Raw genomic sequence first — 27,126 nt, 5'->3', positions numbered from 1 at the left:
GTTTATCAGTCCTGTAAGGAAATTGGGCAGCATGTAGCGGTGTCTGTGGGCATGAATAAGCAAAGGAGGCAGTCAAGGAGGAACAGAGAATCTCTGGTTCATCTTCGGTTTTCCGAAGTGAGTGTGGCACACTGGAGACGGACTCCTTCTGCCATCCTGTAACGACAAAGCTATTTTAGGAAAGAGCCCCCTGCACAGAGAGGATCCCGTGTAAAGCAGGGAAGTCAGACTGGTCGGTGCTATTCTGGGCCCTGTGTACAGGAAGGATATGTGGGAAAGATCTTTGGAGGATGGAGGAGAGAATGAGGACTCAGAGGACCCAGAGGCTGGAGGCTAAACCTGTGCTGCAAGGTCAGGGCGACTGTGCTGTCGCAGAAGCAAGCGGATCCTGGGGGGGGAAAGCAAGGGCAGACCGCAGGGCAGGAGTGAGCACACAGTTGCTGGTGCAAACGGCAGAGGGGAGCGCGGGTTAAGACCCTGTAAAGCCTGGACTGCCAAATAAAAGGCAGACTGCTGGAGAATCCATCCCAGGCCATGAACGTGCCCTTCTTATACAGAGGTTTGTCCTGTTGGAGACGTGAGAGAGACAGAGGTGATTTGTAGGATTCGCCAGGCAAAGATGTTGATGAGGGCCAGGGAGCCAGTGTCCAAGGGAAGCAGCTGGAGACTGGCCAGGACTAGCCACGAGCAGCGGGTGGACAGGAGGTTCTCAGAGCTGTCTGTGCCTTGCTCTTGTAGCAGGAACACATTGTCTATGCTCGCCCACACAGAAGCCTGGGTGTCTTCCTCACCGGTTGTGGGGTTGACTTGCTGAGGTCTCGGGTAGCATTGGATCTTCTGAGCAGATCTGTCTTCACATGGCCTGGTGCAACCCCTCCTACACTTCGTGTGCTCCATGAAGCCACAGATGCAACGCCAGATACCGCACATCCCAGCTCAGGAGCTCTGAGTGTTGACAAGGACTGCCTACCCTCTAGACAGTCCGAGCATGGACAGACCAGAGCTCTCGGCACATCAGTTCCAAGACTCTCTGTCCCGAAGAAAGAGAAGTTAGAAAATGATTTTTAAAAAAGTTTCTACTTTTGGTCATCTGGTCCTGGTGACCTTGAAGGAGACGTTCTCATAATGAGCACACTCAGGGAAGGAAGTGATGACTTAGCTCTCCTTTTCCTCTTCCATTTCTCAAAGGTTCCTACCGGGCATTCTCTGGACCAGTTGCAGAAACTGTTTTCAGAAGTAGAATGCAAAACAACCTTTTTCCTCCCCTGCCCTCCCATTTGTTTTAGTGTGTACAAGCGCAATTTCGCAGAGGACGGAGGAGGATGCTAGGGTCTGGCTCTATGGCTTCCACCTCCTCACTCTGAGTCAGCATCGCTCATTCAACCCAAAGCTCACTCTTTTGGCTCAGCTGGCTGGCCAGCACACTCCCAGGTCTCCCTACATCTGCCCCTCAGCTCTGGGGTTGTAGGCACACAGCCAAGCTCAGCTTTTGCATGAACACTGGGGATTCAAACGCCAACCTTCATGCTTGTGAGCAAGTGTCTTTATATGTTTCACCACTTCCCCGGGGCCTTCTTTGTCTTGTCATTTGAAAGTATTGTTTTGTTTGGGTTTTTGTTTTTCCTGTGTAGTTCTGGTTACTCTGGAACTCACTTTGTGGACTGGCCTGGCCTTGAACTGTCTCTGCCTCCTGAGTGCTGGAATCAAAGGCATGCACTGCCATGCCCAGCTAAATGATTGTTTTAAAATTTAACTTATTTGTGTGTGTGTGTGTGTGTGTGTGTGAAGATAACTTTTGGAAGTTGGCTCTCTCTCCCCACCATGGATTCTAGGGATCTAACTCACACTGCTGAACCATTTTGTCAGAGATTTTATATTTCGCTTTGTTTTTTCTACATGACTAAAAGATTGCAGGATGTTCGAGCAGATATCCTTTTGCATTTGGAGTGTGGCTGTCATCTCTGGGCCTTAGTTTCTTTAGAACTTGGAGGGAATGATATTCACTTGCACCACTGTTAGATGATATGAAAGACCCTCATCTCTCGCCTGCTATACATGTTATAGCTTAGAAATAATTGCAAGAAAAGAAAGTGTTGATCTTTTGGAGAAAGGTAAAAGAAAAACCAGGGTGAAGCTAATGTCCTTGGACATTACATATACTTTCCCAAGTCAAACTGCAAACTCATTATCTCAGTAAGTTGAGGTTGTAGACCTCAGAGTTCAAATGGCTAAAAACTACCAGGTTTGGCATTAGCATTTCTTCTTTACTTAGTAACACACTTCCCTTTGATTTTCACAGTAGGCTGTTGTGTGTGGGAATGTTGGAGAGGAAGCCTTGACACTGAGAGATCCAGGCTGTGAGTCGGGGCCGCAGTTGAGATCCGTATCGCAGGAAGCAAACTGGAACAATAGCTTTATGATGCTCTCTCCCATGCTGGCTGAGGACAGAGCACATTCTGGCGGGAACATGAGTGGAAACATTACTTGATTGTCTTAAATGCTCTTTCAAGACAAGCCCTGCACTCTGGGCCTGAAGGAGAGCTTTAGACCTCAGTAAATGTGCAATGGGCTTTTACTCTTAAAACCGCTGTGAGCCCTTAACCCAGATTCACGCCTGGTGAAATTCAAATTCTCTTTATAATAGAGTTCGAGATCAACTCAAAGCTGGGTTTCTAGAGAGAAATATCAGGCTTATTTTGGATTCCTGGCGTTTGCCTAGTGAAGGCACATAGTCTTCGCAGGAGGTGATGTCGGGAAAGACGTTAAAACTCAGGAGATGTGATTTTAAAGTTTTCAGCATGACCTTTCCGCAGGAAACATAAGACAAGGGGGACAAAACTATGGCAGTAGAAATGGTTTCCGTGTCCTCTATGTCTCATGGTCAGACCTAGTTCCCTGGTTTTCATCCCAATTGTTTTACTGTCCCCCTCCCTTGCTCCACCTATACTCCAAAGCAAGGCCTTTTCTGTCCTGTATGGAAGAGAGCCAGAAAGCTGATTCTTGCCAGGTTGTTACTGACGGAGACAGCCAGCAGCTCCTTCAAGAAATGCCAATCCTGTTCACAACATTCTCTAAAACAAACAGCCTGATTAATCAGTGGGTATCAACTGATGGAGCCCCGTATAGCATTTTGTGGAGGCTCACACAGAGAGGGAAGATGGGACGAGCAGATATGGAAAGAACAAGATAAAAATCTCCAATGCTGGACTTCTGGGAGTCCAGCAAGATCGGGTGAGATCTATTCCCCTGCCAAAAGTCTGAGATAGCCCAAGCCTGCCCAGTTGGGTATAAGATACCATGTAGTAAGCGGCTCACACTCAGTTCCTGTGGCTTGTGGGGACTGGATTTGCTGTCAGTGTACCTGGGAGGCGTGGGCTCTGTGGCAGTGCTGGGAGGGGAGTAGCTCCTAGGCAAAGCTTTTGAAAGGAACGACCCTGCAGAGAGGACTGAGCTCCAAGCCCTCCTGGAGCAGGAAGCCTGTAGCTGACCTTGTTAGGAACAGGTCAAGCTGTCCCGGAGTTTATGGAAGAAGGAAGTGCTGAGACAAATAACCCTGGTAAGTAAGACCGTAGCCAGCATCCTGGCCAGCATCACTGCTGGCACAGTTGAGCTTCGGAGACCCAGTCAGAAGCTGCCTGCTCTGCCACCTGCCAGTTTCCCTGAGACAGCCAGCTCCTGGTGTGCCACCCACCAACATGGGTGGTGCTGCCTTGAAGGAAATGAGCGGTGCTCCGGAAAAGGTGCTCCAGAGCCTCCTCAGCGGCGCATATCCTGGCTGGGGGAGTCATCAAAGCCTGTTTACCAGGGCTATTTTTAGCATTAAAGAATCTTGTTGTGCTCCCTAGATGACCGTGCTCCTTCTCCGCGGAGGTGGCTGGTCTGTATACCACCGTCCTTCTTTGAGGTTTGAACCCTGGCAGGTCTTGGGAAGCAAGTGACCAGGAGGTGGAACCCAAGATAATGAAAGTGAGCACCTACTTTATTTTGTACCAATGGCTTACTCTCCATCAATGTCCCCAAGAGGGGTTTAGACTCCTTTCAGCAGACGGCTTCCCTGGAAGTCTGTTGATCCTGAAGGGGTGGGATTACCCGCATCCTTTCGGTACCCCCAGTGCTCTGCAGAACAGCACGGAGTGTGTAAAGGGAGGCATTTCCTCGGGCCCAGAACAGACAGAATAAACTCGCAGTAACTGCGCCACGAGCACCTCTTTCCCTGTGCCCAGCACATGCCCAGTGGTATCTAGGGAGGCTTGATGTGTTTGGTGGTAAGGACAGCAGTTTTCGGCCAGGATCTGACATGAGGCTCAGGGCGCGAGAGCAGGGACGTCTGCCTTCCTTGTCCAGGCTGGGAGTGACTTGGCTAAGTTCCTTCAGAGACTCTCGAGAGGATAAGCGGGTGCTGCAAGTGCAAATAGTTCCATTGAAGGAAGAGGCCACGCCCAGGCCTGGCCGCCCCTGGGTTCCGGGGAAGGGGGGGGCTGCTGGTGTCCTTGACCCTGCAGCCCTAGTGACTTCAGTCTCAAGACTGTTTCCGGGGGGCCCCAGAGTACCTCCTTCCCTCCAAAGACAGTCAACCCGCCACTGTGGCCAAGCTCGCCACCTCCTGGGAGAAGGCAGACTGGATGCCATGGAAAGCCGCTTGGCTGTGCTCGCTAGGCCTGTTAAAGACAGGAAACTTTAAGCAGAGTTGTTTTCTCTGGGCCTAGTTAACCCAAATAGGGTGTCTTGGGATTACTCCGGATTTTGAAGTCAGTGCTACCACTAGGATAAGAGAAACAGAAGAGCAAATCGCTTGTTACTGGGCTTCAGGGCTGTCTCTGCTTGTCTGGAGAAAGTGGTCATCGAGTTAGTGTAACCCAAATGCAGCTTGCCCATCTCTGTGCCCACTTCCTAGGTCAGGTACCCTGCCCAGAGTGGCTGGTTTTCTCTACACACGGGCTAGTAATTAACCTGGAGTCCAGACAGTCTGCAGCATGTGCTTCCTGGAGCAACAACTTTGATTGACACCTTCTGAAAAAAAAAAAAAAAGAGGAAGAAGAGAAAAGCACATTCCCAGCTCCCCTGGATTATGAAGGAAGCCGCGGGTAGACCCCTCTAGCTCCATCCTGGGTGGGGTGTAGTCTCTTTCAATTATTCTGCGTGCTGTTCACTGAGATGCCACCTCTGTGCCCCTTGGGCGGGAAGAGGGGGGGGTCCCTTCAGAATGCCGGCTTTCTTTACTTGCACAGTCTGTAATACTGGGAGATGCACCTTCTGCCTCCAGGTGGGCTCTCTCAGTACTGGGAGGAAGCCTGACTCATGCATTTTGGAACAGCAGCCCAATCTCATCCAGACTGACAAGCCTCTCTTTCCATCCTAATGTGAACTCTGTCTCCTGAGCCTTCTCAACCCTGCTTCTTTGGAAGGCACACCTCTGACCACCGCAAACTAACTCTCCTCCACTGAGCCCCACAGCACTTGCTCTCTGTACCCCGACTTGGGTGCCCCACTGTATCACGTGCAAGTGTATATTTAGCATTGTGAGATATGTACTGTGAATTCTCCACCTTGGCTCTGAACAATTTGAGGGTCGTGGCAATGTCTTAGAGGGAGTCGTTGGGGTAAAGAGTTCACAATTGTTGATACCAAGAAGATGGAAGCCACTATTCCAGTTTTGCTGATGAGGACACTGGAGTTCAAACAGTTGTTACCCAGAGTCATCACCTATTGGGAGACAGATCTAGGAATAGAAGCAATATTTGACTCCAAAGCCTACAAGAGGGTTGAACATAGCCACTGCCTAGAGCCCCTGGGGCTTGCTAACTTCCTAGACTTCACAACCTTTGGCAAACAGCTTAACTCTTGCTAGTCTAGCTCTGTAAAATGAGAATAGGAATGGTTCCTATGTCATGAATCATTGTGATGCCTATGTTCAGTGCAGGGTCTGTCTGCAGTTATTGCTCCACATATATTAGCAGCTAAAATATCTCTAGTCTTTAGTACCACCATTGCTACTGATACCGCAAGTACCGTTATGACAATAACCACGCTACCCCCAAATCACTATCAGCGTGTTCTGCGTGTTTCATCTAGTGCCCACTCATTGGGCATGTGACAGACACTTAGTTGGCAGTATGCATTTCCCAAGAAGTCCACCCTGTACCCCGGAGCCACGCCTGGCGGGCCTCTACCCCTTCAGTTGTGTCTGTTTGAACACCACACTCATGCACGTTGTCTGTCCCTCTCTTTCCAGTCTGTTCTGAGAATGAGTCTGAAGCTGAGGCTGACCAGCAGATGGATAACTTGTACCTGAAGGCCTTGGAGGGTTTCATTGCTGTGGTGACCCAAGACGGTGATATGATCTTCCTGTCGGAAAATATCAGCAAGTTCATGGGACTTACCCAGGTGACACCCTCCTCTGCCCCATTCAAAAGGGATCAATGTCTTCATGTGGGGGATAGAAGCTAATGGGTGGTCCTGGCCACCATCTCTCTTGAGTTCTCCTTTCACGTGCCCGTCCTGTTGATTACAGTTCTTGGGCCACAAGCCTTAGGAGCATGTTCCCAGTGGCATGGGGCTTGACATTGCTTGTGGCCATCCTAGCTGATCTATTATAGCTAGACTAACATGGCGACCCTTATGAATCAAGTCCCTGTCACCAGCAATAGTGATCTGGTATCTGTAAGTCCACGGACCTAACATTGGCCAGAGACTGTCAGTGACCATTCAATTCAGTTTTCTCCCTGCCTCCAAATCTAGAAGTTATCCCAGCTTCCTTCTTGGAATCTGACCTCATTGTTAGGAGTGACTAATTCTGACCTTGCTTTTAAAACAGGTAGAACTAACAGGACACAGTATCTTTGACTTCACTCATCCTTGTGACCACGAGGAGATCCGTGAGAACCTGACTCTCAAAAATGGTAACGTGTTCTTCTATGTTTATGTTCTTCTTGTGATCCCCACCCCCAAACCTACACGTATAGGCCAGATGGATTATGCTCTGGTACCAGGAAAACTGACATCCGTAAGTTCCAGTTGGACTAGCTCTTGGGTGGATATGCAGAGTTGAGATTATATGACCCAGGACTCAGAAAAGCTCTTGGTGGCCATACATGACACCTGATGTCATACTACCAGGGTACTCCTTCAGGTCAGGGTGCCATCGCTAGGAGATTTCATCACCTGAGATCAATTATCTCTGCCATGTGACGCCACCCAAACCAGTAACTTCATCTGTGCCAGGTTATTTATGGGAAATGCTACACATGTCTTTTGTTATGTATCAAACCAACCGAAGCACAGGCTTGAGCAATCTCCCAAGTTCCTGTGGGTTCTGTGGGTGGGTCTCTTGCTTTATATGACATCAGCTGGGTTGCAGTCATGAGAGGCTGGACTAGGCTGGAGTGATCAAAATGGCTCACCTGCGGCTTGTAGCTAGGGCACAAGTGACCACAGCTTACTCTGGAGTGTCACAGTAGCCTGCTTCGTAAGGGGGCTCTAGAATAGCTGTCTTCCATGGCAGCTCAGGACCGTGCACTCCTCTTTCCCCTGCAAACTGCGATAGGAGAAGCGGACAGACCTTCCCAGGACTAAGTCCAGAAACCGGGCCATCATCACCTCTGCCCCTATTTTGCTGGTGAATGCAAGGTTCAGGCCTATCTTGGCTGGGTGAGTGTCAGGAGACATGGCCCTTAGGATCACCACTAAAGACTACTATTATAGGAGTCATGAAGTGAATGGACCTGTGGCAATGAGATTGGGCCAGCAAAGTTTGGTGGAGAAGATTTTAAAGCTCCATTATTATACTAGCCAGGGCCAGTGGGTATGAGGATCATACAGACAGAAGGCACTTGGTTCATCCCTAGTAAAATTCCAAAAAAAAAAGGCATGAATGGGGATCTTCAGAAGAATTAAATTTGGGGGGCTGGAGAGATGACCCAGTGGTTAAGAGCACAGGCTGCTCCCCTAGAGAACCTGAGTGTGCCTCCCAGCTCCCATGTCCAGTGGCTCACAGCTGCCTGTAGCTCCAGCTCCAGGAGATCAAGTGGCCTCTTCTGGCCTCTGTGGGCATTTGCACAAATGTGCACACAAACACACAGGTAAAAGTACAGTAAAATCTTTAAAAACCAAACAGAGTCATAGCTGTAGGTAGCAGTGGCGCCCAGTGACTGCCAAGATCCTCTCCAAACTCGAGCACCTATCGCTGGTCTGGACAGACTGCCCATCAAGACATCCTCCTTCTCACCTCTCGCCTGTCACTACCATGGGGCGTGTGCTCATCCAACCTGAATAACAAAGGCAGGGATACCACACCTGCAAGGTTTTCTCATCACCATGCGTGCTGCAAAAGCCAGTGTTTGTTGGCTTACCTCTGCTGTTGGTACAGAGTGCTGTAATCTTCACTTGGGCTTACAGAGCTTTGTAGAATTATAGCCTCCTCCCTTTGCAGTGATGCCCAACCTCTCACCTGGATCACTGCTTGCTTGCTTTCTTGGGTTTTCTGTTTGTTTGTTTTGTTTTGTTTTGTTTTTGTTTTGAGACAGGGTTTCTCTGTGTATCTTGTATCTTTCGTGCCTGTCCTGGAACTAACTCTTGTAGACCAGGCTGGCCTTGAACTCACATCTCACTCTGCATCCCTGAGTGCTGGGATTCAAGGCCCGGCTTGGATCACTGCTTTCTATCCAAAGGCCTAGCCCAGCTGGCTCCCAGAGTGCACAGGCTAGGGACCAACCATGAGTTTATTTAATGTCTTGTCTGTGCTGGTGAGAAATTCTAGGCTGTATAGAATGATTGGTTCTTTATGATGAAGGGGCTGTCAATATAGCCTTTTCTTTCTCTTCCTCCTTCCCTGAGATAGGATCTTACAGAGTAGCCCAGGCTGGCCTCAAACCGGTAATACTCCCTCTCAAATCCTGAGATTACCCAACATACCTGGGATTCAGAATTACTTTCTTTTTAAACTTTTATTGATTCTTTGTGGATTTCACATCCCACTTATCTCCCCACGACTCTCCCAATCAAAACCAAATTTAAAAGAAAAACCAAACAAAGAAACAAAACAAAACAAAAACAAAAATCTTGTCATAGAAGCTGTAGTGTGGCCCTTTGAGACACACAGTTTCTGCTCTGGTCTGCTCATCTTTGCTCATAGGTGCTCAGAAGCACTTTCTAAGGGGCTGGCTCTCTCTGCTTTCCTGGAGAACTCCTGGCCCTGGGCTCTTGATCTCAGTTCAGTACTAACCGGAGTCTCGGTTTGATTCTGTGAGCTGTACTAAGTGGCTCACTCCTAGGCTGTTGGGTTTCTTTCTTTTTAAATCAATGGCAGATACGAGGCTGAGGCCGGAACTTTCTAGCTTTCATAGGTGCTGGCTCACAGCTAAGCGCCTTTCTGCTCATTGATTCATGAATGGGATTTGGAATCAGTCAAACTCAGAGAATCAGCAAGTCCTCACTGAAGGTTTCAGTCTGCATAGACTCCATTCGTGATCTAAAAACAAAGGGTCAGGGTAGATTCCTGGAGGAAGAAAAGATCAGGAGACGGGCTATGGAATGTTCACTGGGGAGGTGTAAGGCCTTAAACATTGTCCAGCAGACAGTTGGGAGCTAGTTCCTTCATTCCTAAGTCCTGGGGCTCCCCCAGTACAGTTACATTCATCATATACAAACCCTCCTAAAACTAAAATTATAAGAAACATAATTTTGGGAGAAACAGTTTATCAGAACAACTTTCAATCTGTCACTTAGTGAGTTCCCAAAAGATATTTAAGGCCAGTTCAAGGATCTTGATTCTTTGGATACACAGGTCTTCCAAACTATGTCAGTCAAATAAATCAGGTTTCTCCGAGGTCTGGGTGCGGAAGTTGGCAGCTTCTCTTGGAAAGAGCAGTGTGGCTATCTGAAGGAAGGCTCTAGATTACTCTGTGATGCTGGGCCCGGGAAGGCCCAGAATGGAGATGGCAGTCTTTAGACACACCTGGCCTTGTGTTTACCACTCTGCGTAACAAGAAGCAGAAAAACTGGGCAGGCATTAGGGACTTGTACAAAGAAAGACTCTGTACGTTCTTTGTCTTAGTGATTTATTTAATCCTGGATGAAAGGTGATCTAATTGATCTTTGTCAAGAACATCTTTAAGATAGACTTGTCTACCCAGTTCCAGTTAAAAGAAGGGGTGTGTGTGTGAGTGTGTGTGTGTGTGTGTGTGAGAGAGAGAGAGAGACAGAGACAGAGACAGAGAGAGAGAGAGACAGAGAGAGAGTATGTGTGAGAAAGAGAGTATATGTGTGTGTGCATGTGAGTGTGTATTTGTGAATGTGTGAGTGTATGTATATGTATGTGTTCATTTTCCTCCCCTCCTTGACACATGTCACCTTAAGGAGAAAACTGATTCAGAACACAGTGGTCCTAGGATACAGATTGTTCACGTTCCTGAGAGACGGGTTAGGAAGAGCAGACAGGAATGTCCACAAAGGGAGTAGCCATGGTCTCCCTTAACTAGAGGACCAGGCCTGCCTCATGCTGAGACTGGTCAGAGCCTCGCTACTCTCAGGTGACAAACCCGAGTGCACTAAATGACTGCATGCTGTGTGCTGTAGGTACCAAATGATGGGGCAGTGCCCGCCTCGGATGTTCGTGTTCCCAGTGATACAGTAACACAGGAGCTTCTACTCAGCCTTCCTCAGGCCCAGCACCTCTCTCTCCAACACGAACATCAAAGGCATCTGGTTTCTGCAGGAGAGCAGCTCTGCCTTCCAGCAGGCCCTCCATTCTGAGTCTCCACGGACCTGGTGTTAGCCATCGAGCCCTGAGTGGCCATAACTAGAAGTTTTGTAAAACGCTTCCTTGACATATTTCTGTCCTCTAGTTCTGACCATAATCCAGCCAGGATTTAGGGTGCAGCCACTGAGGTACCATTAGTCTTTAGGCATGAAGGACTTTGTGTCCATGGCAGTCGGCAACACTAACCTACAAGCTTCTAGGAAGCATGGCTACAAGTAGTCTGAAAACATTGTGATTTGAACTAACGCGACTGGTTCCCACACCCTTCCCCACTCAGGTTCTGGCTTTGGGAAGAAAAGCAAAGATATGTCTACCGAGCGCGACTTCTTCATGAGGATGAAGTGCACAGTGACCAACAGAGGCCGGACTGTCAACCTCAAGTCGGCCACCTGGAAGGTGGGTCGTTAGCTGTGGGTTGGAGACTTTGGTATTCTGTAGCCTGGGAGCTGGGGGTGCCTAAAGCCCTAGCCCGTCTTCAGCACGCTCAGACATTTCTGCCTCCCGTTGCTTGTCCCCAGGTCTTGCACTGCACTGGACAAGTGAGAGTCTACAACAACTGCCCCCCTCACAGTAGCCTCTGTGGCTACAAGGAGCCCCTGCTGTCATGCCTCATCATCATGTGTGAGCCGATCCAGCACCCATCCCACATGGACATCCCCTTGGACAGTAAGACTTTCTTGAGCCGCCACAGCATGGACATGAAGTTCACCTACTGTGATGACAGGTGCGGCCTTGAGAATGTGTGGCGTGAGCAGGGAGAGGGTGGGTCTTAACCTGAGTGTCTCCGTGTGTGAGAGTGAACCTACAGGGCACGGAAATTGGACCTGAGTGTCTTATCGCTGGATGCAAGTTTCTAGACTTATGTCGTTTTACCAGTCCTACTCAGAGGTCCCTAGCATCATAGTGTGAAGTCTCCCATTGACATAGCCTGAGGGTCTGTCTTTAGAGCTGTTCTGGTGTGTTTGATGTTATTATCATGGTATGTGCATATTTGTTCACTTATGTATCTAGTTCCAGGAGAAATTTTCAAGGGCAGTTTCTTGTCCCATATGACAAGAGTCTAGAAGAAATTATCTAAGTATTCTGATTCAAAGGCTAACCAGAAGTGTAGGGTTCTGGCCAGAATACTGACCCACTTTAGTTGACTTTCTCCAGTTCTTTTCCGTGACTGACAGGTTTCACTCAGCCTTTACCCCTGCTATGTACAGACTCATTCTATGCAGCTAGCTATCTTGTGAAGACTTTAAGTAAAGTGAGATGGGCTGAACTCTAGTCCCTTATTTGAAGACAACTGGACATTCTTTTGGGGGGACCCAGAAGTGATAAAGAGTGTGGATTTGGACTAGACAGCCTAGGCCCTGATGTATTTATATATCATCAGTGTAAGCTCTTGTTCTCACCTTTATTAAAGTTGGGATACACTGAAGGCTGCGCAAGGAAGGCAGTTTCTTACCCCATCCTGTCCTGCTACTGGGATCTAGATGTGAAGGCAAAAGACAGAACAGATTGCAGTGAGCAGTGGCTTGCACCAAGGGAAGGAAAGCCCAGTGAGGAACTGGGCTTGGTTATACCTAGCCTGAGTAAATGGCACCACCATGCCCGACTACCTTACCCAGCAAGACCTCAACTCTGTAGTGCCCCAAGTCAACTTTGTGTTACCTGAAACTCTAGGTCACTCCTTCTGAAGTGAACGGTTTGTTCTTGGTGTATTTCATGGGGTCATTGTGAGAACTGGGTCACTCCTACTGAAGTGAACGATTTGTTCTTGATATATTTCATAGGGTCACTGTGAGAAGAGGTCAAGAGAAGCACAGTGCTATTCCATAGCATGAGGAGGCTGAGTCTCAGCTCATACCCATCCCTGGCCTCCCCAAAGCAAAGATTTTTTTCCTGAGCTCAAGGCAATGAGTTTGCTTCTGAAAGCCTGTGGCCCACACAAGCAAACCTGGTATTCTTATCAGGAGGCCTCCATGGCCCAAGACAGAAAAGGGGGAAGTGTTGTGGGAATTCATTCCAGCCTTAAGGTGTGGCTTCTTGTCTGAGGACGAGTGATGTCTTTAAAGGAGAGAGAGAAGTGGCGTGCTCTCTTGGGTTGTGGAGCTGGAGTAAGGCTGAGTAAAGCGACATATTCTCCAGCTATGGCTGAATGGATTCCCACAACACCGGAAGTTTCTACCAGTCTCAGGCCCAGTTCCTCTCTTTCCCAGCTAGACATCTAAGGGCGTCTGAGTCTTACAGGGGAACATTTCTGCTTTCTAGATTAAGCGTATATTCTTCACTCTGAATCTAGATGGGCCTGCTCTTCATCTCGTGATTGGCTATCGCTTACAGCCCCATTTCAGAAGTGATGTAAAAGAATTCTTGCATATTCCTGGGTCCTCGGTCTGACTACAACGGAGTTAGAACTCAAGGCAGTGGGAGGCAGTGTTTATTAAGTAAGTTTATTGTTAAGTGATTAGGAGAGGGAGGGAAAGCTGAACTCCGTCCGTCAGTACAGATGGTCATTTGAGTGTTGCCACTGCTGTTAGGGTGGTGGTCCCTGGACCCTGTTCAGGAGACGGTTGTGCATCACAAGTATCCTAGCATCCACATGAGCATTCTGAGCAGAAGACAGCTCTCAGCAGTCTTCTCAGATACCCTGAGAAGTCCCAATGCCTGATGCGTGTCACCAGCTTTGAAATGACATGGGACCCTTATCCAGCCACCTGGAAGTGGCCAGGGCTGTGGGTAATGAACATTGAAGTCATCTCTGAATAGATCTCAGCCATCACCAAGCTCATGAGCAGGGAAAGCCCTGCTGGCCTCAAATCACTTGCCACCTATAGATAACAGAAAAGATTTTAAAAAGGGAACCCTCAGACACTGATTCTTTATTTATTTATTTATTTATTGGTTTTTCGAGACAGGGTTTCTCTGTGGCTTTGGTGCCTGTCCCGGAACTAGCTCTTGTAGACCAGGCTGGCCTCGAACTCCCAGAGATCCGCCTGCCTCTGCCTCCCGAATGCTGGGATTAAAGGTGTGTGCCACCACCACCCAGTGATGTTGATATTTTTAAGATGAGGGAAATATTCCATGGAAAGTTAGTTCGATGCTAATCTGTTCATTCACTATTGTGGTTTGAATGGGTTTCAGGTAAAAAACACTTGCCCTGGGTTAAAGGAAGGAGAGAATGTCACAGAAAATGGGCACCTAACGGCACTGAAGATACCATGTACAAAGAAAGGAGAGGGGCACAGTGGTAACTTCTTCAGTCTGGCTTAGGACTGACAGGCAGAGTAGACACTCGCTTGAAGGATCCTATGATTTAGGGCCTTATGACTCATCGTGGAGAGAGAGATGCTGCTTATGATGTCTAAGGACACACTCTATTTCCGGCATAACCTTGCCTTTCAAGGAACCTGATGGCAAGGCCCTGGCCCAAAACACACAGTTCTGCTGTGCTGGAGAGATGATGGCAGGATGCAAACACAGAGTGCTGTGCCACATGGAGCGTTAACTGATTAGCGGATTAGGTAACCAGGGTACAGGCATGACAGTTGACGAAGGGACTATTTTAAGTGTTTAATCCCTCAGTGTTATTTCTCCATTGCTTTGGGTTGGAGGAGGGGCTAGTTCTGTTCTCACTATGTTGAGAGATGGTGAGCAGTGTGTGTGTGTGAGAGAGAGCTGCTCCAAACCCAGCAGCTACACATGATGACCAGTGCAGGGCAGGGCTCCCCCCCCCCTTTACCCAGAGACAAGAAAGTCAGGCAGCTTGAATCCACAGTCACATTTGAGGCAGTTTGGTACTTTCCTTTGATGGTGTCTGTGGTCTTCAAACATTTAATAAGAGAAAAGGGGGGGGTCATAGAAAGGGAAGAGAGACAGCACAGGAGTCTCTAATCACTTGTTGAGCTCTCTGGTTTCCACAATCAGTCAATTTAAAACAACCAATTCTGATGCCCCTGTGGTTCAAGACACATTTATGCTCCCCTGGGGGGGTGCGCTTGATATTCTCTATTAATTATTTGAGACAGTAAATACTTTAAAACCGTCCAATAACTTCTGTCAGTTATGTACAGACAAGTCATGACTGAGACATTATTGCTTATCTGAAAAGCTTGGAACCAAACATGTTTCAGCTTTGAGAGTTTGGGGAAATTATTGTGTAGACTTTCCTAACTCAACCTGGAAATTCAAAATCCAAAGTGGTCTAGAACCTAAAACTTTTCAGATGTCATGTTGCGAGATGGGTACATCCGCTTTGACAGGTGAAGGGTGTGCAATCTGTTTATGACTGACTGTTGGCACCCAGACAATAAGATGTAAAGTTGCTTAGCCAGGTCCTTCCCTCCAGCACCCACCCTCCCAAGGATGGCCTGCAGTTTGCAGCAATCCTCCTGCTCCAGGATCCTGAGTGCTAGGGATGTCTTTATTGTCAGCATAATTGATGTTCTTCTCCTCTGTGCACTCAAATATAAGTTATTCATCTGCTTCTTGAAATACTAGGGAACTAATTCATGTGTCTAAATACTAGGGAACATCTGCCATGTGTCTAAACTATTATATCAAAGAAGGAAGAAATGATCCCTGGTAACTAAGAGTTCTGAGCCTGAGATACAAGAAGCCTAATGAAACCACAGTGAGTTCCACTCTTCCAAGGAAGATTTTCAAATCCTTTAAAGGGGTCAGGTTTTTTTAATTCATGTGGAGATGCCATCTAGTGGCCAAGTAAAATAACTGTGAAGAAAGCCAATTCATCAAGACTAGAGGTTTTCTTGGAAAAATCACATGTAGACCTGTGTGATTTTTTTGTGAGTCTTCCCGTGTACTGGGTAGTTTTGTGTGTCAACTTGACATGAGCTAGAATCGTCAGAGAGGAAGGAGCCTCCGTTGAGGAAATACCTCCATGAGATCCGACTGTAAGGCATTTTCTCAATTAGTGATTGATCACCATGGTGGGTGGTGCCATCCCTGAGCTGCTGGTCCTCAGTTCTCTAAGAAAGCAGGCTGAGCAAGCCATGGGAAGCAAACCAGTAAGCAGCACCCCTCATGGCCTCTGCATCAGCTCCTGCCTCTGGGATCTTGCCCTGTTTGAGTTCCTGTCCTGACTTTCTTCAGCAATGCTAGAGCATAAGCCAAATAAACCCTTTCCTCCCCAACTTGCTTTTCAGTCATAGTGTTTTTCACAGCAATAGAAACACCAGACAGATATATGAAACCTTGGAAAGGTATATGAAAATTATAGTAAACATTTGAAACTAATGAATACAACCATTTGGTCTTTACAGGCAAGGAATTTGAGAGCAACCCTGTTTTGTGAAAACAATATAGGACATAACCAGGCGTTAGCTTAGCAAATTAGGAAGACTTTATGGTAAGGGGCTGAAGTGATGGCTCAGTAGTTAAGGGTGCCTACTGCTCTTGCAGAGAACCTGAATGTTAGGTCTGTCTGTCTGTCCCCATCCCACACTGCCCCACCCAGACACACATATAATTACAGCTACTTGTAACTCCACTTACAAGGGAATCCAACCTCTGGCACCTGTACTCACTTGTATACATACATGCATACACACACAGTTAAAATAAACCTTTGCGGGAAAGATTTATGGTGAATTCATTTTATTCAAAGACCTTAGGAGCAATAAGAATGAAGTAGAAAAGAGATGAGGCTCAGGGAGAGAAGCTGGTGAGATGGCTCAGCCAAGAGGCATCTGTTGCCAAGCCTGAGAGCCTGAGTTTGATCCCCCGAACCCACATGATGGAAGGACAAATTCGACTTTCACAAGTGGTCTTCTGACTGCCGCATGCACACCCACACACGTACACACAAATGCAGTTGTAAGGAGGAAATTATAAAGAGTAAAAAGGTGCGAGACATACATGTGTGACATCTACGTTTAAATCCAAGAATAATGCTGGGTGGTGGTGGTGCACACCTTTAATCCCAGAACTTGGGAGGCAGAGGCAGGCAAATCTCTGTGAGTTCAAAGCCAGCCTGGTCTACATAATGAGTTCCAGGACTGGCTCCAAAAACTACAGAGAAACCGTGTCTCAAAAAGAAAAAAAGAAAAGAATAAAACAGACTGACTTCAAGCTAATTAATTGTAAAATATTGTCTTCTTTATTGAACGTTGGAGATACTTCATAAACTTTTTGCTGCTTTTTCTAGCAGATGGTAAGTGTCTTAAGCACAAGGTTATCTTTTGCAAGGACAGTGCACATATTCTGGTTGTATGTAAAATTGATTCTGAGAACTTTCGCAGACCCATACACTAACCCTTTCTATACCTCTCAGTGGTTACCGTGTGCTTCTTTAGATCTGAAAGTTACACTCTAATGGTTTCTGCGCCCTTGTTTCTGCTCAGCTGACAGTGTTCTGGAATCAGCCCCTAACCATGCTGGAGTGGGTAAAATACTCATGTGTTGTCCTGCCTCATCTAGACTGCTAGAGATGCTCAAGAGTTTCTCTCTGGAGTTTATCTCCAAGTTTCCTAGGTCTCAGGGTTCGAACCATTCCATGATCTGCTCCTCACGTTTCTCTCGTGCTGTTCGTGGGGTTTTGTCAGCTGAAAGCTGGCTGGTGGCATGCGGGGTAGGGCTGGTCTAGAATGGAGACCCAGCTACCTTCTGGTGCGTCACTTCACCCTACAGACAGACAGTGCATCTCACACAGAGAGTAGAAATTGGTTTTCCATCAACCATAGAGCTGGTTGTACAGATTTCATATAACTGGGCAATATTTTGAGGGTTGTTCAAGGTTTAAGGACTATTACTTAACCAAATTATACACTACAGTATACAAATACAATCTCTATAAAAATGTATTAAAATGAATAGGTCTTGAGATCTGAGCAGGGAGTAGTCTATCATTAAAGAAATGCATTGCCAATGCTTATGAGCATGCAGAATAAACATGAGTGTCTCAAGGGCCGTGAAGCCATGGAAGGGAAGAACAGACTTCAGTGCCCGCGTTTCCTCATGAAAGCGTTCTTCGGGAAACAAGTAGGGGCTTTAAAAGTGCTCAGAACTTTCATCTTCATAAAGAGTTCAGATACTCGGTAGCTTTCTTGTTTAAACCCTTTGCCTCTGGAGGGAACGGGGTAGAAATGGCACCCAGGCCTTCCTGGTCTCCAGGCAGCGGCATCTGAAGTCTGTGAGCTCTGTCCTGCTTACGAACAGCCTGTGGGGGTTAATGGCTGGGAGGAATAAAGTGAGCCCCATGAGGCATGTCACTCTTGAGGGGACAACACTCAGAAAATAATTCCCTTCCTGCCTTGTTCTGCTAGGCTATTCTACGCAGCACTTAACAAACACGTATTTTAACATACCACACTTTATTTTGTATGCATCTATGTGTACATGTATATATGGATTCGCTTGCCTGCAGTCGTGCTTCTGAAGGTCAGAGGTCAGCACTGGGTGTCTCCTTCTGTCCTTCTCCACCTCAGTTTTTTAAACAGGTTCTCTCAAGAGTCTGGGACTTACTATTTTGGCTAGACTGGCTGGCCAGTAAGCTCCCAGGGTCTGCCCGTTATACCACCCCCACCTCTGGCAGCAGAGTTACAGACATGTTCTGCCATATAACGGCATCTTACATAGAAGCTGGGGATCCGAACTCAGCTCTTCAAGCCTGCACAGTGATCACTTAACCCATGAAGCCATCTCCACAGTCACGCTTGCACAGCGTTTTAAGAATAGAGTCACTGTGGGCGGTGAGTAAGTCATCTCACTTCGAAGGCCGGCGCCAGAGTCTGGTCCACCAAATACCTTCTTGGGGTAACACTGGCCTCAGAACCGAGTAACCCTTTGACTATGCATCATCTATGTTCTCTCTTTCTTCCTCTCCTGCCTCCTTGTAGCTGCCTGGCCTTGTCTCTGCTGCCTCCATCTTTTTCTGCTTGTTATTCAAAAATATGCTCTGTCCTCAACTTTGAGACCTGATAGTCTTTTCACATTGCCCTCTCCTCTCAGATCGGCCCTTAGTTGGCTTTCAAGTTTCTGGGTGACCGCAGCTAACCTTCCCCCAGTGGGTCAAGGATCTCTAATTAGGAGAAAGAAGTGGCTCCTCTCCTGGTGGAGAGAGCAGCTGCCACTCCTATCAGAGCCTGTTCTGGTGCAGCCAGGGAAACGAGCAGGGACGGCCGCAGGGGCCGGAGCAGCAGACCCCATAAACAAGTTCAGTTCTTTAACCTCCCTGTGGCGTCGGTGTGCCTGTGGTTAGGGGCGAATGGCCATTAGCTTTACGTTGGGGCTTCCTGGCTTTGTGAAGTCTGATGACCCAAACGTTCTGTGATTGTGTTTGGGCTCTGTGCGTTTCCCAGTTTTTACAGGGGTCTGTTTAAAGGAACGAAGAGGGATATTAAATATTTATTTTGGCTGACAAGATAAAGGAGAGCTGCTAGTGGGAAGATAACTGGCAAGTCTGAAATCTAGGCTTGTTTGTCTTCCAGAACTTGCCCATTGTCTGCCTTTGAATGGACGATGCAGTAATTAGATAAAAACATCTTATTATGAGGCTAGTTATAATATTTACTTGGAGCATTTTGATGGAAAGATCCTAATCGTGAAAGGAAATGGGATTCCTCCAGGAAAGAGAATTATCTCTTTCTTAGAAGGCCAGTGGATTCAGTATTAAGGGTTTCTAGAGAATTCTACCTCTGCCCAGTCAGACTGGCCATCAATGACCCTGTAAGGCGGGCATCCTGTTGTCACTACAGTTCTGGCTCCCAGACAAAGTTTGAAATGTACCTGACTTACCAAGAATGCTGTATGTGTGGGGGTACAACCACACATTGCTCCTATCCTCATTCTCCCCAACTTCATCTCAGCTCAAGTGTCTTCGGGTGCCTGCTCCAGGGTCAAGGCTACAGTAACATGTCAATGGCCAGTGAGCCTAGAGACCAAGTGGGGGCGAATCCTCACACTATGGAGATGGCAGTTGGCACAAGTACTCAGCCAGCCTCTCACTAGGGAAATACAGGGCTGAATCAGCTGCACTTCAGCCTTTTGCTCAGTGGCACTAACCTTTGTGTGACAAAGACTTGGACCTCCTTCATCGTATCTAGTCAGAAAGCTTACCTCTTCTCTGCTCACATAATAGCAGGCACCATGCAAAACGGAAGGATAGGCTGCAGATTATGGTGGGCTGCTAGAGGTACTCACGTGTGCACATGCATGTGCGCATACATGTAAACATGCATTCAATGTGGTGGTCAACCATGCCCGAGGAAGGAAAGGAGATGGTTAGGGGTAAGGTGGCACTGGATTGGCAGATCTCGGTTGTGCCTTAGATGCAAAGAGGACATGAGATCAGTGCTTGCTCAGCCCGCACTGTGGCGGGGACGATAGGAGAAAGCGCAGGATGTGAGAGACAAGTGCTTCCTTCCTAGGGCCATTGCGTATGGTCTTCAGGACTCCTAGGGCTAAAGGAGTGGGAGGGGACTCTGGAGAAAGAGAGGCCACAGGCTGATCCTGCAAGAGTTAAGGCTTGCAGACAGGTGGAGAAGAGGCCAGGACCGAGGGTACATGGCACACTGCCAGTGAGCCGAAAAGTTGCTCGGGAGCAAAGACTGGACTCTGGCACACCCAGAACCTGGGCAGTTTCCTCCAGCCCAGAGAATAGCAGGTCTAAAATGACCTTTTAGAAGGATGGAGTCTGAGAGCCACATGCATGATTCCCATGTGGACAGAAGGAATGTGGAACAGCAACTTGTGCACATGGGGCTTTAGTTTTCCTCTCCTTGTCCTTAGCCTCTGCCCAGGGACACAGGACACAACCATGTCCAAAGGAATGTGCTTCCAAGTAGGATTATCTTAATGAGCCCATATCGTCAGCTCCGACTTGTGAGAGGCAGAACAAACTGGACGATGCACTCAAGAGAGAAAATGTGTGACATATCGAGATGGAGAAATAGTCGCAGGAATGACATGTGATACAGAAGGTGGCCACTACAGTGCTTCCGGAGCAGGCTTTCCTCACGCACATGTCTCCACACAGAGGCTTCAGTGCTTCTCCATGGCTCCCCTAGCCGGTTCCTACCCAAACCAGACACCACACAGAATGAACATCATCCATGCTCGGCACAGCCGTGCCCTGTTCCGGCCTTGCTGCTTGTTTATATGTGAGGATTGGTTTCCTGTTTCTCCCCCTTAGGAATTTCTGTCCTCCTTTCCTAGAGATGGGGAGAGGGGATCAAAGGAGCTGTTGGAGACATACCTAGGGTCACAGATGGCACCTGAGAAGCAAGGAGTGACGCCACAGCACAGGTGGCTCTCCCTGCCTGGCTCTTCCTTACCAAGCCATCTCCCCGCCTGGGCCACAGGAGTTCACTTAAACGTTCTTCAGCGTCTACTAGAATGTGCTCTAGCTGGGAGTCAGGAGGCCTCAGCTCTTGTTCCTCTCCTGACCTGGGCAGTTGCCTGAACATCAAACCACCCCTCTGCCCTCCTGGATTTCCACAAATTCTTCTGCATGAGCCGGGAAGTGGAGCTAGGTGAACCCTTCCTGGCCCCAGGACTTCTTAGATAGTAGGCTGTGTGTGCAGTGGAGTCCTCTGAGACAGGACTTCAGGAACACAGGAGGTGTGTGGTGGGAGGACGATCCACAGTTGCAGGCCCAGTGTGACGGGGTCTTGCTTGACCAGGGTATGAACTTGATGCTTTCTCGGTTGAGCTTCCGGAAGTCCCGCTTGCACGCTCTGTCAAGCTCATCTGGCCTTTCCTCCTCACCTGTTGGTTTCTTTTTCATCAGAATCATGGAACTGATTGGTTACCACCCCGAGGAACTCCTTGGCCGCTCTGCCTACGAATTCTACCATGCCCTGGACTCAGAGAACATGACCAAAAGTCACCAGAACTGTAAGTTTCCTGAGTACCTGTGTCCTTGTCGTCTGCCCATGAGGAGTATGATTAACAAGACACAGCCTTGGCCTCCCACGGTCACCGTCTTAGGTGGCACATGAAGTAGATGCCATCAGGATGGTCAGAGAGTCATAGCTGCCAGCAGCCTGTAGATGATTTCATGCAAATTAAGAAAAAGACTCTGATGTCCTCGTAGGCAGTCAAGTACCTCAGCATAGGGAGGGGTCTGGGAGAGTTCAGAAGGGAGTGGGCTAGCTCTGGATCGGTTGTAAGGGCAAAGGAGGGTGGAGCTAAACAGAGAGAGTGTAAAGGGGTGGGGCTGTCCAGGTAGCACAGTGTAAGCATGGGGCAAAGGCCTGGACCAAAAGTGTCCAGCCCAACCTCTCTCGTAGAACCATTGTGTCCTCACAGGCCACACATGACCTAGGTGGTACTTGACATGTGGCTGATGTAATGAGGCACTTATTTCTAAGTTGAATTTTTAAAGAATTTAGTGGCTTTTCTTGGCATGTGGTCACCTTCTTGGCCAGCTTGCCAAAGTAGTCTTCCCATGTGTAGATGCTCCGGGGTAATTTCTTGCCCTCTGAAGACTAGGAATTGACACACTTAATCTCTTCCCTAAGGGGTCTTGTTTCAGAGGGGAAAAGAGGCTGGGCTCCCTGAAGCTGGCTGGCCTCTGACCTCAGCATCTCTCACAGTGTCTGGGGCACCAAGTGAACGTTGACCTCACAGACAAAAATATATTTGGGAGAGAGAGCATCCGAGCATGACACTGGTACAGACAGGGTTGATGAGAGTGTGGGATAGGAGATTCAAATGGGTAAAACCCCGAGATGCTTCCCAGGAGCCATAATGACAACATAGGAAACAGGTCCTAGTCCCGAGTCTGTCTCCCTTTCCTCTGCCTCCCAGTCAGGACAGCTGGAGCTCAGATCCTCTAAGCAGCAACTCCACAAGCTGCGTACGGCATGGAGAGAGAGGTGGGGGGAGTTTGTCCCTGTTCTCCCTGTGACATTTGGGTTTCATCTGATCTAATAATACAGCAGGAAGCATTATGGTATCTCAGACAAGTCTCCCACTGTGATCTCTGGCAAAAATCCCCAAATACCCAAACACAAAAAGCCTCTATCCAACCCTACTCAGTGGCCCAGGAATGGCAGAAAGAGACCAGGGTGCTCCTGGAAGCCATGACTGTGGCCCAACTAGATTGTAGCCTTCTCTTGGAGGGTCCAATGCTTTTGTGCTTCCTAGGGGTTCCCCACTCCCATGGCTGGTTGGATGAGACACACAGCTCTACTCTGCCCAGCTCTGGCCTCGCTCACCAGCTCCTGTCTCAGAGTCTGCCTTCCTTCCTTCCTTCCTTAGCCTTCTAAGCCAAGGGATCTGTCAAAACAGGGAGGCAAGGACTTTTTTTTTAAGTATCTGGGATTGAATTGAATCTGAATTGAATTCTTGGAGGACAGTATTGTACTTGATCTTCTGGGGAGGGGTGAACAGACGGACACAGTAGAATGTGCCGATAGCTGCTAATATACTTCTCACCAGGCAGGCGTAGGAAAAGGCTCCTCCCTCTTTAGAATGCTCTGTTCTATAAAAAAGAGCTAGCCAAAAAGAAAAAAAGAAAAGAAAAAAAGTTGGTCCTATTGGTTTTGAGGATGACTCCTGGGGGAAATATGTTGGAAAAACTTTCTGGTTAGATGTTGTTTTTACTTAATCCGTATATTTAATCTCCCAGCACACATAAGATAACTCACGGTCTAACTAGGAAGCACAGACTCCGGGTTTTGTTTTTTGTTTCTTGTTCTGTGGTTGTTCCCCGGTGGAGTTAGGTAAAGCTGCCCTGAGCACAGAGGCCTCTGCTTGAGAGCACTGCAGCACGCTGAGTGCTGGAAACAGTGTCAGTTGAGACAGGAGTGTCCCCATCCCACCTCCCCCTGCAATACAGCTACACTCATCCCCGCCAAGGCAGAGGCTCAGGTTCGAAGCAGGTCTAAGTTACATGTCTCCAATCCATCCCCATGTGTCTCTCAGCCTGTACGTGTTTCCCACCAAAATGCCTGGAGAAGCTCAGTCCTCACGCAGATTTAGATAATTGAAAGTCATCATTTCCAAATGGATTAATAATTTATACATCTTTACTCTCAAAGGAGGGGCTGGAGTGGCTTCTCTTTGTTGTGCTCTTAGGAAAACAAGATTAAAGGCCATAAAAAGCCTATCTCCCTACCAAGTAGCAGGCCCCTCACCAAGGCTGGCATTAATGAGATGATTAGGATGCTGGTGTGAATTAGATTCTACTGATAGAGCAGGCCTTCGCCTGCAATTACTAGAAATGCAGTTACAACCTCTGCTTGGTGAACTGTTTCATCAAAAAGACTAAGAGCCTCGAATGTGGTTTGCATTAAGAACTGTCTAAATGAGTTAACTTCGGACTTGAAATTGTGCAAGAATTGTTTCCCTTGCAGCTAAGAGGGTCTCCATAGCACCAAAAAAAAAAAAAAAAAAAAAAAAAAAAAAAAAAAAAAAAAAAAAAAAAAGGTCAGTGGAAAAGACCAGAGTTCTTTTTGTTGTGCATGTCTTTCTGTTGGTTTAACCAAGTGGCCATAGCAGACTTTGCTTTCTCGCTGGTTTCTGGGCTCAGACATAATGTATTCAGGGAGGACTGATTGCCCTGGGAATCTGAAGACCCACTACCTGTCTCAACGCTGTCACTATTGTCTCGTGCATCGTGAAGTGAGTCAAGCCTTCCTACCCTGAGTCCTGAGTCTCCTCACGTTAAGAGGTGATTTCGTTCCTCCCTACAGCACAATATTCCATTGGAAAGATTAGATTAGGATGACTCAACCACTCTGAAAAATAATTTGGCTGTTGCTGATAATAAAAGCATGATCTTAGCATATAATCTAGCTAAACTTCTTGCTAAACTCTTGTGAGAAATGAGACGACATTCAAACAAAGATTTGGGCACAGATGTCTACTGCAGTGGTATTCACAACAACTGAGAACTCAAACGCCCAGATGGAGGGATGACCTAGTTATGGTTTATCCATAGAATGAGGTACTATTCCCCCATGAAAAGGGAGGACACAGAAGAAACCGCCATCCAGTCAGAGGGACAACTAACTATGGTTTATCTATAGAATGAGGTACTACTCCCCCCATGAAAAGGGAGGAAGCAGAAGAAACATCTGCAATAACATGGACCTCAAAATCAGGCTGATCAAGTACAATGACATCATGCCCTTGAAATTAGTTTGAATGACCCTATAAAAAGTCTAGGAAGGGTAAGAGATGGTGACAGAAAAGTCAGGGATCAGAGGTTGGAACTAAGATTCGTTAGGAACATGAGCATTGGCTCTGAGGGAGATGGAGGGTTTGTGCCTTCGCTGAGGTGATGGCTACATAGGTGTCTACATTTGTCAACTCATTGCACTGTATGCTTAAAATGGGTACATTTCCATGAAGGCAAATGAAAACCCACTAAAGCTCGTTACAGAAAGGCAAAGAAAGGTGAAAATGGGAATCTAATTTTGACTCCTAAATCTGAGACTTTCGTGCAAGTCAGCAATAACGCTTAGCAAAGGGAAATTTGTGAGGGCTGCAGTCACTGCAGATGTGAAACAGGTGTTCACATGCTAATGATAACCCACACTGTCACTTGTCTTCACACTGGTTTCCAGAGGCACACTCTTTACCGGGCCCTGAGCTTGAATTCATCTCCCAAGGCAGCTTTGGACTCTGTGGAGCAATGCATATATGTAATTCTCAGTCATTCCTGCCCCCTTGCTGGTGCTGGTTAAGGTTTTCAAGAGGTTAAGAAGTGCCAAGACACAGGGATTATGATGAACATGAATAGTCTGTGTCTCTCTACCATGTGGGACCAATGAACAGGAAGATGGCCCACGAGCTGACCAGGAAACATGGGGAGATGCCTGGATGTTTTCCCACAGAGCCCCCTGAGACAGGGCCTGTAAACAGTTCTGAGCACTGTAACCCAAGCACTGGACAGTAGTAGCTTGGGAAAGAGGAGACTTCTAAACAACATCTGTGCGGCTGACGGGGCAGGCCAGTCCATCTGATGCTCAGCAGGAACCACGGTAGCATCCTGGACGGTTGATAACGACAGTGATGAACAGTACTATTATTCTTAATACCACAGTTTGCAGAGGAGGAAACCACACCAGGACTGTTCCTTCCCCCAAAGTCCCCCAGCCAGCAAGACTTCCTGATCCTCCCACCATACCTCTACCCAGTTCTCTGTGACCTGGGCTCTTTCTGGGCTCGAGCTCCAAACAATAAACTCCCAGGGGATGAAAGTCAAGTGGACAGTTTAAAAAGGCGAGCAGACGTTTCTAAGGGCAGCAGACACTAGCGAAAAGGAGCTCTTGAGCTCGCGTGAACAAAACTGGAAAATACATCTGGAGATGGGGAAGAGGACCCCTCCCCTGGGGTTTTTAGACAGTGATAACACATGAGAAAATGAACTCTTAGAACAATCTAGAAAAAGAACGAACTCCAAGCAGGTAGTCTCAGTGGGCAGTTGGGAGGCAAGTGTGAAGAACTCCCAGTGGCCGAGGAGGAGGAGGCTGTGAGAAGTGCTGGTCCTGGTTATAGGCCTTTCTTGACCCCAGCTGAAGGGTGCAGTAGTTTATCTAACGCTGTCCGCATCCCCTAAGCTGACAGACCTAACAAGTGCAAAGGTCATGATTTTTAAAATCCAGACCTCAGCTGGTCTCATGGCACAACCCCGAGTCCCAGTTAGTCTGGTGACTAAGGCAGAGGAATCATTAAGCTTAAGGCTTGCCTGGGCTACGAAGTGAGTTCAAGGCCAGCCTGACCAATTACAGAGACCTTGTGTTAAAATGAAAGCAGACGGTTTGGTTTGCAAGTCCATGGTAGAGCACTTGTCCAGCATGTGGGTGGCCCTCTGTCTGTCCTTCAGTCAGGGAATGGTGATGGGCCCGCATCCATGCAGCTGACCTTTCTCCAAGATGCATTCTAGCCCCCGCTGCCTGCAGAGGATGAAGCCCGTGAAGAAAGCAGGGTGCTGTTCTTGGCTATAGTTTCCACCGAGCTGCCTGGGAGTCTGACAGCAGAGAGTGGGTCATTCCCGCACTGGGCGGGCAGTGCTCTGCTTTCCTTTGCTAAAACAAAGGTCATGCTGACATGACCTCTAGCCTCGCTCCTAGCTCAGTCTTTCCAGTCCCCAGTGTCTATCTGGCAGCCCTGCCCACCCCACCCCACCCCTCCCCTGGCAGGTGATACTTCCTGTGGGACCTGAGTGTGTGTTGTGCACTGCTCCCCCACATCCCTTACCTCTGCCTCCTTTCTTCCCTAGTGTGCACCAAGGGGCAGGTGGTGTCTGGCCAGTACCGGATGCTAGCAAAACACGGAGGCTATGTGTGGCTGGAGACCCAGGGGACAGTCATCTACAACCCCCGCAACCTGCAACCCCAATGTATCATGTGTGTCAACTACGTCCTGAGGTGAGTGGCGGGGGGGGGGGGCACCAGCCTCCTCCGCTCTGG

The 27,126-nt window shown here is 48.0% G+C and overlaps 1 protein-coding gene across 1 annotated transcript in view; it reads left to right on the top strand.

The window, feature by feature from the left end:
- The window catches only part of Epas1 (endothelial PAS domain protein 1), an 80,512-nt gene that overhangs the window by 43,888 nt on the left and 9,498 nt on the right, over positions 1-27,126 (top strand). Inside the window, exons 3-8 of the mRNA XM_050145969.1 lie at positions 6,233-6,384; positions 6,815-6,899; positions 11,034-11,152; positions 11,275-11,480; positions 21,492-21,598; positions 26,937-27,084. Coding sequence (XP_050001926.1) covers positions 6,233-6,384; positions 6,815-6,899; positions 11,034-11,152; positions 11,275-11,480; positions 21,492-21,598; positions 26,937-27,084 — 817 coding nt within the window. The remainder of the gene's footprint in view (positions 1-6,232; positions 6,385-6,814; positions 6,900-11,033; positions 11,153-11,274; positions 11,481-21,491; positions 21,599-26,936; positions 27,085-27,126) is intronic.

This window comes from Alexandromys fortis, unplaced genomic scaffold, assembly GCF_014885135.2.
Source record: "Alexandromys fortis isolate MF-2015 unplaced genomic scaffold, M_Fortis_MF-2015_v1.1 scaffold_42, whole genome shotgun sequence".
NCBI lineage: Eukaryota > Metazoa > Chordata > Mammalia > Rodentia > Cricetidae > Alexandromys > Alexandromys fortis.
This window is presented reverse-complemented; position numbering and strand designations above follow the sequence as displayed.